Below are 12,204 nucleotides of genomic sequence, written 5' to 3'. Positions count from 1 at the left end.
AACCAATCGGAGGCTAGGGGTGCGGAAGAATAGGCCTTGTGGGGACTCTGCGATCACCAGGGGGTGGGGGGTGGTTAGGCAGTGACGCTAAATCCAGGAGCTAAGTGTAAAGGCAGTCCTCACCTTCCATTAGTTGGTGGGTTTCACAAGGCCTGCAAAGCCCAACCAACCACTGTTAAATTTAAAATGGTGGTTAAATCTGAGGCATGCCAGCTGTCCCGCCTCCATTAAAACCAGAAGCGGGGATTTTGGAGGCAGGTTTTGGTCGGGATTCGGATTTTTAAACACTTGAACTTCCCACCCGACTCGAACACACCAGTTTTTTTAGGTTAAAATTCTCCCCCATTCAAGTCATTACAGGGGTGTTCTCTAATGAACCGGAGGAAAACATATAGTGTAAGAAACAAAATTGTAACAGCAAGCATCCCTGATTATATATTACAATCAAGTTGAAATCATATTATTTTACTGCAAATTAATTGAATGTAAACGCTAAATATTTACATACCTAGCCTTTCCTTTATTTTGCTTATCGCTGCCCTTGCTTTTCTTGTCCAAATCAAAAGGACTGCAAGGATTTGGACCATGGTAGTTGATCTCTGGGTAGCAGTCCAACTGTATGTACAATGGTCTGTAATGGCTGGATAAAGCAGAATTTTAATATTTATTTATTTGTATAAATAGAAAATAGTTCAGAGTCTTCACAATTAGCAGCTGACAGCAGTTCATGAGCTTTAATATCCCTTTTAACACAATGACCAAGTAGTTGCAGCACAGACATCCCAAAGCTCAGAATCCTAAATTGACTTTCCACAATTTAGGGCTCCTTAGAACAGAGAATGTTAAGGGGAGATTTAATAGAGGTGTTCAAATCTATTAATATTTGTGATAGTTTCAGTTTCCCTTGGCAGGAAGGTCAGTAACTAGAGGACACAGATTTAAGATGATTGGAAAAATAACCTGGGTGAAGGGCGGGGTGGGCGGGAGCAGGAGAATTATTTTTTCTGTAGCGAGTTAGGATGATCCGGAATGCACTGCAGAAGCAGATTGAATAGTAGCTTGAAAAGGAAAAATTTGCAGAGGTTTGGGACTAATTAGGTCTTTCAAAGAGCTGGCACGATGGGCCGAATGGCCTCCTTCTGTATTGCATGATTCTATGGCCTCGATTTTAACAGGCAGGAATGGCCTTAATATTAACAGCGGCAATTCAGGCCCTGGATGATGTTCCCACGAAAAGCAGGCGGGGGCTTATTTAAGATTTAAAAGGTTGCGGCCCGATGACATCAAAGGTCCACACGGGGTGGTTTGCGCTGCCCGGCAGCAGAAACATGGTGGGAGGAGTCGATTGACCGAAAGAGGCCCAGATAAGTTATAAAACTTTACCTCTTTTTGAGCTCCTCGTGGGCCAGCAGGAACAGAGTGTTCCCACCTGTCCCACAAGGAGTCCTTGGGCATCCTTAGTCCCGGCATTCCCCCTCAGACCACAATGTGAAAAGGAAATCCCCAGCCTACCCCAACCTCTGATCACGAAAGGGAATCCCCAGATTGCTCCCCAATTTCAACACAATTGCACTGCAACCCCGTCACCCACGGGTCCCCAGCTGCAGCCTAATCTCCAGGGAGTTTTATTCCAATGAGGCCCTGATCAATATCAGAAGGGTCTCCTTGTCCCTGACCCATCTGGGTGTGCCGCCCATTACCAGGCACACTCGCATACTTCATGTTCCCCCCCACTAAAATCATGATCCATGATTCTAGATGGCTCTAGGTTTAGTGACATTATATACAACTTCTTTCAAGTATATTTCATATATATTGCATATATTATTGATCTAAATATCTTAGTATCATCCTTTATTCTGCCTTTAAATGAACCATTTCAGTTAGAACTTGTTAACATGAAATTGAAATTCATTTGATTCTTAAATTCAATTCAATTAATAAAAACTTTCACCAAATTAAACATGAAAATGTTAGCTATTATGCTATGCCAGCCAATTGCTGAGAATAGTGATTGCATTAAAACCATATTTTAATCTAGATACAATTAGCTTACCGGCTTATTGTTTCAACTTTGATAAAAGGTTTCTTCAGTCTTCCTGCTTTTAATTATAAACACGTTTTAGATGAACATAAAAACAAAAATGTCAGACCTTTTTCTCGAAAGGAGTGTAAAATTTGAGTACTGTTAGGCAAAACTAATGAGCTTAATAAGAACATAAGAAATAAGAACAGGAGTAGGCCATACGGCCCCTCGAGCATGCTCTGACATTCAATAAGATCATGGCTGATCTGATCATGGACTCAGCTCCACTTCCCCGCCCGCTCCCCACAACCCCTTATCGTTTAAAAAACTGTCTATTTCTGTCTTAAATTTATTCAATGTCCCAGCTTCTACCACTTTCTGAGGCAGCGAATTCCACAGATTTACAACCCTCAGAGAAGAAATGTCTCCTCATCTCTGTTTTAAATGGCCTCTAAGATCATGCCCTCTAGTTCTAGTCTCCCCCATCAGTGGAAACATCCTCTCTGCATCTACCTTGTCAAGCCCCCTCATAATCTTATATTTTCGATAAGATCATCTCTCATTCTTCTGAATTTCAATGAGTAGAGGCCCAACCTACTCAACCTTTCCTCATAAGTCAACCCCCTCATCCCCGGAATCAACCTAGTAAACCTTCTCTGAACTGCCTTCAAAGCAAGTATATCCTTTCGTAAATATGGAAGCCAAAACTGCACGCAGCATTCCAGTCTGGCCTCACCAATATCTTATATAGCTGTAGCAAGACTTCCCTTTGCAATAAAGCTTAAATCAGACTAGATAGCATACGTTTTTCCACATTGTTTCTCACTATAATTTTTCTTATGTTGGTTATTTTTTCTAAAATGAGCACTTTTGTATCAAATATTAATGTATCGGTAGCTTCCATCTGTTAAGAAATCTATATACATTGATCTACGACGTACAAAGAGGTTAGCACTTTAAAATCCATTTAAAGTATGGAAAACAAATTCCTTATTTGGTATTCAATCAATAGGTTATCAAACTGTTTTCAAATACTGGTGGATCTTCTGTAGTGTTGCTCCTGGTAACTCAAATGATAAATTGCTTTAGGTCAAGCGGCATACCATGTAAGGCATGGATGACTTTAATTGAACCAAGTTAGAGTGGAACAAACGTAATGCATGAAGTTACATGCTTTTCAGAATGTATCCAGAACAGATTCCAAGATCAGTATGTTTGAATGTTTTTAATACAAGGATTGCATTGCTTAGAAGTTAGCTTTGGAAAATGAAGAGGAATAAATAACTGATGGGAACAATTGGAATATATTGACCATAACATGGTTCGGTTCAATGCGAAAAGAGAAGTGCAAGTCAGTGTAATTGGCTGGAAAAAAAGCAAAGTTCAGCAAGATAAAAAGGGATCTGGCCCAAATTAACTGAGCAGAAAAGTTAGCAAATTTTTAGATCAGCTAAATGGATCAGCTGAAGCAAGTATAATCATTTATGAATGCACAATCTCAGCCACTTGATGTGAAATAAATCTGCATAATGCAGGTCTGATGCCAGTGTAACAAGACAAGTAGTACATGTCAGCTTTTAATACATGACTATCAGATCTCCCATAATAGTGCTCAGAGTTGGAGGAACAAAAGGTGTTATATGCCATGGAGAACCATTGTGTAACAGTGACTGAATAAGTCAAAATAGTTTACATTATTTTGGAATTTTTACTGGTGTTTTACGGATTGCATTTCACAACTTTGTCCATTATTCTGTGAAAACTGTAAATGAGTGGCCTTTATTTTCATACATATTCCTTTACCTATTTCATTGTTATCCCAATTACCATGATTAAAGCTGAGGTTACAAAGCAAGGTAGTTCGCAAAATGCACGACTTGGACTTGGAGATAGGTACCTGGTATTAAGGATTACAGGGGGTGGGTGGTGGCTGTTGTGTAGTGAGTGGGATTTAGTTACAGTACTTCCTCTCCTCCACGCTTCTCAATCCAGAAGTCCTTGGCCCAAGTTCATTTATACACCATCACCCTGTCCTCGGAAAAACTTTACTGGCTTCCGGTCTTCAAGTTCTTTACTCACGCTTTCAAATCCCTCCACAGTATTGTCCCATTCTATTTGAGCATTCTTCTCTAGCTGTACAGCTCAGCTTTCTCCTTATGCTCCTTTGCACAGAAGCTTGTCTTTAATTCCATTATAGGGGGCCCCTAAAATCCTGTCTCTTAAACTGCCTCTTCAACAGTGCTCTGTCTCCTTCTCACTCACTCCCAATAAAGAACTCTTGTATATAGCCCCTGCAAGAAATAGTTAGTGTAAAATACCTACCTTTCGTTCTATGGCTATTAGATTGAACCGTTCGATTGCTTTTCTCCTAAACAAAAACAAAACATTTGATAAATACTGTTTCTCAAAACAAGGCAGTATTCAAGTACAGCCCCCACCGATTATATCGGGCACGTTGGTGTTAACATGGTTTGCCTGCTATACGTAGTGGGTGATAAAACCAAAAAGGTAAGTAACCAACATACAGTTCCCATCAGTTATACCGTCCCTGCTTATCTGGGCAAGCCACCGAGGTCGGGCAAATGGCACTATCAAAGGAGTCAATTACAAAAGCGGCGATTAAACTGTAATTAGCGGGCTGGCTATTTTAGGCAATTTAAAAAGCTGTTTATACTTCGCTAAAGTGCGATTATCTGTCATTAAGTCCTTTCCAACAGCCCCCCCGCCCCCGCTTTCGGTCAGCCTCTGTGGTTCCCTAGACCTCCTGTGATTGCAATCATTTCAATCTTAAACCAGAGGTGAAACTGACCAGAGTACTGCGTATTTTAGACCCGTTCAGCTCTCCATAGTAGCCTGAGTTATAACATTATTTCATATTGGATAATGAAAGAGTGTATCTCAGTCAAAACATTTCTTACTGAGCAGAGGGAGGGCTTTATATACAGCTGTGTGAAATATGCTAAAGTAACAGACATTTTTTTGGTAGAATTATGGCAAGAAACATAGTATAATTCTTCCTTCCTTTTTTCTTAAAAAACATGATACCTGTTTGAATTCTTCTATTTTCCTTGATAACCATTCCTTGTGGCCTCCCTAAGGCCCAGAATGCAATTTTATTGGCAACTTATAGACTGTTTTGTGCTATGGTTCATGGCTAACTGAACTGGTTTGAGATTTCCCAAACTAATTTCACATAGGACTCTTAAAAGCAACAGAGAGATTTTCATCTTATCTGGGATTCCAGCCCAGAGCTCAGAAGTGAAACATAGAAAATAGATGCAGGAGTAGGCCATTCGGCCCTTCGAGCCTGCACCACCATTCAATAAGATCATGGCTGATCATCACCTCAGTACCTCTTCCCTGCTTTCTCTCCATACCCCTTGATCCCTTTAGCCGTAAGGGCCATATCTAACTCCTTCTTGAATGTATCCAATGAATTGGCATCAACAACTCTGTGCGGTAGAGAATTCCACAGGTTAACAACTCTGAGTGAAGAAGTTTCTCCTTATCTTGGTCCTAAATGGCTTACCCCTTATCCTTAGACTGTGTCCCCTGGTTCTGGACTTCCCCAACATCGGAAACATTCTTCCTGCATCTAACCTGTTCAGTTACATCAGAATGTTATATGTTTCTATGAGATCCCCTCTCATTCTTCTAAATTCCAGTGAATACAGGCCCAGTCAATTCAGTCTCTCCTCATACGTCAGTCCTGCCATCCCGGGAATCAGTTTGGTGAACCTTCGCTGCACACCCTCAATAGCAAGAACGTCCTTCCTCAGATTAGGAGACCAAAACTGAACACAATATTCCAGGTGAGGCATCACCAAGGCCCTGTACAACTGCAGCAAGACCTCCCTGCTCCTATACTCAAATCCCCTAGCTATGAAGGCCAACATGCCATTTGCCTTCTTCACCGCCTGCTGTACCTGCATGCCAACTTTCAATGACTGATGTACCCTGACACCCAGGTCTCATTGCACCTCCCCTTTTCCTAATCTGCCGCCATTCAGATAATATTCTGCCTTCGTTTTATTGCCACCAAGGTGGATAACCTCACATTTATCCACATTATACTGCATCTGCCATGCATTTGCCCACCTAACCTGTCCAAGTCACCCTGCAGCCTCTTAGCATTTTCCCCGCAGCTCACACAACCACCCAGCTTAGTGTCATCTGCAAACTTGGAGATATTACACTCAATTCCTTCATCTAAATCATTGATGTATATTGTAAACAGTGGGGGCCCAGCACTGAGCCCTGCAGCACTCCACTAGTCACTGCCTGCCATTCTGAAAAGGACCCGTTTATCCCGACTCTCTGCTTCCTATCTACCAACCAGTTCTCTATCCACGTCAATACATTACCCCCAATACCACGTGCTTTAATTTTGCACACCAATCTCTTGTGGGACCTTGTCAAAAGCCTTTTGAAAGTCCAAATACACTACATCCACTGGTTCTCCCTTGTCCACTCTACTAGTTACATCCTCAAAAAATTCTAGATTTGTCAAGCATGATTTCCCTTTCATAAATCCATGCTGACTTGGACCGATCTTGTCACTGCTTTCCAAATGCGCTGTTATTTCATTCTTTAATAATTGATTCCAACATTTTCCCCACCACTGATGTCAGGCTTACTGGTCTATAATTACCCATTTTCTCTCTCCCTCCTTTCTTAAAAAGTGGTGTTACATTAGCTACCCTCCAGTCCATAGGAACTGATCCAGAATCGAAAGACTGCTCGAAAATGATCACCAATGCATCCACTATTTCTAGGGCCACTTCCTTAAGTACTTTGGGATGCAGACTATCAGGCCCTGGGGATTTATCGGCCTTCAATCCCATCAATTTCCCTAACACAATTTCCCACCTAATAAGGATATCCTTCAGTTCCTCCTTCTCATTAGACCTTCGGTCCCCTAGTACTTCCGGAAGGTTATTTGTGTCTTCCTTCGTGAAGACAGAACCAAAGTATTTGTTCAATTGGTCTGCCATTTCTTTGTTCCCCATTATAAATTCATCTGATTCTGACTGCAAGGGACCTACGTTTGTCTTCACTAATCTTTTTCTCTTCACCTATCTATAGAAGCTTTTGCAGTCAGTTTTTCTGTTCCCAGCAAGCTTCCTCTCATACTCTATTTTCCCCCTCGTAATTAAACCCTTTGTCCTCCTCTGCTGAATTCTAAATTTCTCCCAGTCCTCTGGTTTGCTGCTTTTTCTGGCCAATTTATATGCCCCTTCTTGGATTTAACACTATCCTTAATTTCCCTTGTTAGCCACGGTTGAGCCACCTTCCCCGTTTTATTTTTACTCCAGATCGGAATGTACAATTGTTGAAGTTCATCCATGTGATCCTTAAATGTTTGCCATTGCTTATCCACCGTCAATCCTTTAAGTATCATTCGCCAGTCTATTCTAGAACAGTGCACCGCCCCAGGGATTTCCAAGCTGCTCTTTGCAGATAGCAGAGGTGAATATCATGGTGCCTTGGGTGTGTGTTAAAGATTAAATGCATATTCCAATTGTTTTGCATATATCTCAAACTGCTGATACCAACAGATCTTGGTGTTTTGATTTTGGATTTATCCATCAATGAAGCAACACTATTGAAAACAGCCTGTTCGAACTCACAAAATTCAACAGTACAAACTAGTGTGTCAGCTGTGGCTCAGTGGGTAGCACACTCGCCTCTGAGTCAGAAGGTTCTGGGTTCAAGTCCCACTCCAGGGACTTGGGCACATAAACCTAGGCTGACACTCCTGTGCAGTGCTGCACTGCTGGAGGTGCCGTCTTTCGGATGAGATGTTAAATTGAGGTCCCATCTGCTTTCTCAGGCAGACTACTTGGAGTCTTTGAAGAGCAGAGGAGTTATCCCCGGTATCCTGGCCAATATTTATCCCTCAATCAACATAATAAAAACAGTTTATCTTGTCATTATCACATTGCTGTTTGTGGGAGTTTGCTGTGCGCAAATTGGCTACCACGTTTTCCACATTACAACAATGACTTCACTTCAAAAGTACTTCATTGTTTGTAAAGCGCTTTGAAATGTCCGGAGGTCATGCAAGGCACTGTAGAAATCCAAGTCTTACTTTTAGTAAATACATACATGTATAAGTAAGGCTGAGATGCCTGTGGTTGGGGGTCGCAGTTTGGATACATCAACCTTAACCACAGTATTATTTTATAACTGTCACTTTTGATGCCTTTGGTATCATTATGAACTGAGAAAAAGAACATACATTTTTTAATCAAGTTTAACAAACCAAAAATGGAGAATATTGTTGTCTTCTTACCCTTTTGACAGCACCAACAGATTTTGTGGTTACGAATGCCTCCTTCCTTCTTGCAATATAAGCTTTTACATCTAAAAACGTTAAGGTCGCATAAAAGAAAGATAAACAGCACAAAAAAACCTCTCCAATGGCAAGATTGATAGATTACAGAAATATTTGTGATCAAGGTATGTATAAAAAGTTCCTTCGTCTCAAACCAGTTCCATCATATGCATTTTATTTAATATAATGAACATCAGATTACTTGTATGCTGTAACAAAAACAATGTAGCTTTCCATATGTGGCACTTACACTTGTAAGTCAAGTTGTTTCACTCTTAAATCAGGGAAAGGATAGCTTTGTGCATGCATGCTTAAATACATCAGCTCCCAACTCTGGTGAAATTTTTAATATTTGAAAAGAGCGGTCGTGATAATCAGCACACATCTAACATTAGAAACTTCAAAGAAGTCCAGCTTGACTTCACATTATAACAGTTTTATAAGTAAAAGTTTAGATAAGTGCTACAAATGTTATGTTTACAAGTTAAGTTTACTTAACATGACCTATTTTAATCTGCTTTAATAAATACTGCAGAAATTTTTGCAGCATAGCATTTTTTAAATATATGCAAAAGCTTCATATTTTCATCTCAAAACTGAATAAGCAGTAGAATTGTGTGTGCTGTGCATAGCATATAAAGGATAACAGCATCCTTAACAGTTAAAAAGGTTTGTTGTTTGGGCCTATTCACAGTATCTGCAAACCACATCATTCAACCCTCAATTAACCAAAATCACTTCAGTGATATTAAAAGCCCACATACAGAAACTTGCAGTCAAGTATAGTGGTCAGTGAAACTGGAAAATTAAACTGCATTTGCATCCATATTCAGAAAATTATACTGATCTGGTTTCCACTAACTGCAACAGCAGCATTTGGTGGTGCTCCTGCAATTACTCTGGATTTTGTCAAAGTTCTCAAAAGAAAAATTAGTCATCTATAACTCTAGCACTTTTTTGAAAAAGCATCCAAAATTACTTTAAATTGTACCTCAAAGATTCAAAAACAGTGCTGCCAAAATTATACATATAAAGAGAAACTTCTCTAAAATTTGCTTTCTTTTTTAAACTCTAGTATATCATACAACGGGCAATTTTTTTTTTCCTGTTTAATTTTACCTTCATTTTGCAACATCTCTCTCCACTTACCTTTGATCAATTAAAAAAGCTATACTTCTCCCTACGCATCGCAACAGTACTTGTCAAATCCATAATCGCTCACAGATGCTGCATCAAACTAGGGTTTAAGAAAGGCCTACTGACAGATTATGTAAATAGTAAGAGATTCCAATTAGTCCTAAAGCATTTCAATAATTATTTTACCCACATAGAATAGTAGCTCTATTGAATGGACTCCCAAAGTAGTTAACACAGGTACAACGTCCGAAATCCGTAATTCTCGGGACTGATTCTGTTCCGGTTTGTGAGTTTTTCTGCATTTCAGACAAGAAAATCAATAGTCTGAAATCCGGAATCCTTGACCAAATCCGTGCTGGGTTATGAGCGGCAAGGTCCGAATTTGGCAAAACCCAAAATCCGGCATGGATTCGGTCAAGGATTCCAGATTTCAGTCTTGATTTTGTCTGAAATCTGGAATCCTCAACCGAATTGGATTTTGGGATTTGCCTCAAAATGCCCAGTTTTCAGACAATAATTCCGGATTCAGGATGACTCCATGAGCTATGCGCAAAATGTCCAGTTTTTGGAGTTACAGATTTGGGAAGTTGGAAAGTATGGTGAATGTCTTTTAAACAGCGGGATTAATATTTAATTAACCTACGAAAGCAGAAGGGAAAAATCAGTTGTTCTGTCAATCAACCCAGCTCCTTCCACAATAATGTGCATCAACCCTTTAAACAGACCCTATTCCACCCATCATAATTTTTCTCCCCAAAGAAAAACTGTGCATATCTATCCACTATTATATATCTATTATTTACCACTGACTGATTGCTTATCCATAAATTGCACTTCCACAATCCCAGCAATTAAATCATAGACTATTTGGTTTTCTTCTCATATTTATTCCCACGATCGCCAAATCAATTTGTAACCTGATATTAATTTATTTCTTGAAAGAGTCAATTGATGTAGCATTAATTGCTTTTCCTGGGAGACTCGTGTATATATTTTCTGCACTCAGCAAGGGAGCTTAATGGCTAGAATTTCGCCGACTTTGCAACCGGCTTTTCGCCGCGATTTGACCCTCCGTGGTGAAAACCCGGTCGGCAGGATCTTCGGGCACCATTTTGCGGTGGCGCTTCCACGTATCGCCAGGGAGAGGTGCGCCGACGTGAAACGACGTGCAGTGTCACGGATTGCGTAACTGTCGTACTTTCGGCACTCTCTGCCACGCCCATAATACCAACAGGTCAAACCTGTCTTTGGAGCCCTGCCAGCAGTAGCAAGTATGAAGACCTGCAAAAAGAGGCAAGTTAAAATTTTAATTTTTTAATTATTTTTCAGCGATTTAGTAGGCAAGTGTTTTGTGAATTTTTTTTTTGCCGAGGCCTCTCGCAGCGCTAGTGGCCTTGGACTAAAGTTACCGAAATTCATGGTTTGTGCCGCAAATCTCAGTGCAACGCCGACTTTACTAATGCGAGTAAAGGCCAAAATTTAGGCCTAAAAACGGTAGCGCAGCGAAAACGGTCATTTTGGTGTAAAACTACCGTTTTCGCCAACAACCGAAATTCTAGCCAAAGACTTTTAACCAATGGGTTCATTTTAGGGTACCCTGTAATTCATTTTCCACTCGTGCTCTGTGGTTCTATGCTACCAGTTTTAAAGATTTGAATTATATTCCAACTCAACTCTCAGTTTAATTTCTACAGTGAAAATAAGTTTAGATCTGTGAACCTCTCTTCATAATTTAAGTCATCCTTCTCTGAACATTCTGCAAAGCATCAATGTTCAAAACTGCATACAAAATTCCAAATATGGCCACAGCAATACTAATTAGACTTGTTGATAAATGGACTATACTGACTAAAAACTCTTAATGAATGCTGAATAATCACACCCCAATATTTTTCCACTTTTAGAAATGGATAGTCATGCTAAAATATTTTTAGTTCCAAGTCAGTCCATAAAATTTATACTGAGTTCACTTGACTGTCATCTACTTTTTGATTCAGATCCCTTTGGATGCTATCAATTTTCCCTGCATTTCTAACCTGAACACATTGCATAGCAAATTTAACAATTCTACAAAATGTACTCTTCAAGGATTAAAGGTTAAAAGAATAAGCATAGCTTTAAATCAGAAAATACTGTATTAAAAAGCATTGTGTTTCAAGTTCTTTTGGTTACATGGATGCAATTGGTCAAAATTGAAAATGGTACATTATAATAATACAACAATATCCTTTTTCAACATTGGGTGGATATATAAAACTGAAGTCCCTTTCCTTTAAATCGGAGATTGATAAATTTTTGTTAACCAAAAAGTATTAAGGGATATGGAGTTAGGTTGCAGATCAGTCATGGTCTTATTGAATGGTGGAACAGGTTCGAGGGGCTAAATGGCCTATTCCTGTTCCTACGTTCTTGGAAACTTTAGCTGTGGTGATTCACCTTCTTCGAGAGACTAAATACATTGAGCAAAACCAATCATAATTTAAATTGGATGACTGTTAGAAAGAGCCAACTTGATGGACTAAACTAGTGAAATCACATGCCAGAATAGTAGGATAAGTATTCATAAACACAACTGTGCCAAGAATTTAGTCTATAAATGCCCATACCACACATTTTGTTCCAAACTTATGAGATTCATATAGGGAAACTATCAGCAAGAAATACTTTACCAGTTGAGTTTTCAATTCATAATGAAAAACTCAAT

The 12,204-nt window shown here is 39.7% G+C and overlaps 1 protein-coding gene across 3 annotated transcripts in view; it reads right to left on the bottom strand.

Annotated features, from left to right (window-relative positions):
- dbf4 (DBF4-CDC7 kinase regulatory subunit) overlaps positions 1 to 12,204 on the bottom strand; it is an 80,420-nt gene that overhangs the window by 19,231 nt on the left and 48,985 nt on the right. For 2 of the 3 annotated variants that reach the window (XM_070881343.1, XM_070881342.1), the window contains exons 7-10: positions 8,322 to 8,392; positions 4,349 to 4,394; positions 2,057 to 2,102; positions 509 to 640 (exon numbers count right to left, since the gene is read on the bottom strand). In XM_070881343.1, the coding sequence (XP_070737444.1) occupies positions 509 to 640; positions 2,057 to 2,102; positions 4,349 to 4,394; positions 8,322 to 8,392 (295 nt within the window). The remainder of the gene's footprint in view (positions 1 to 508; positions 641 to 2,056; positions 2,103 to 4,348; positions 4,395 to 8,321; positions 8,393 to 12,204) is intronic. The other variant, XM_070881344.1, reaches the window with a different exon arrangement.

Source organism: Pristiophorus japonicus, chromosome 5, assembly GCF_044704955.1.
Source record: "Pristiophorus japonicus isolate sPriJap1 chromosome 5, sPriJap1.hap1, whole genome shotgun sequence".
Lineage (NCBI taxonomy): Eukaryota > Metazoa > Chordata > Chondrichthyes > Pristiophoridae > Pristiophorus > Pristiophorus japonicus.
This window is presented reverse-complemented; position numbering and strand designations above follow the sequence as displayed.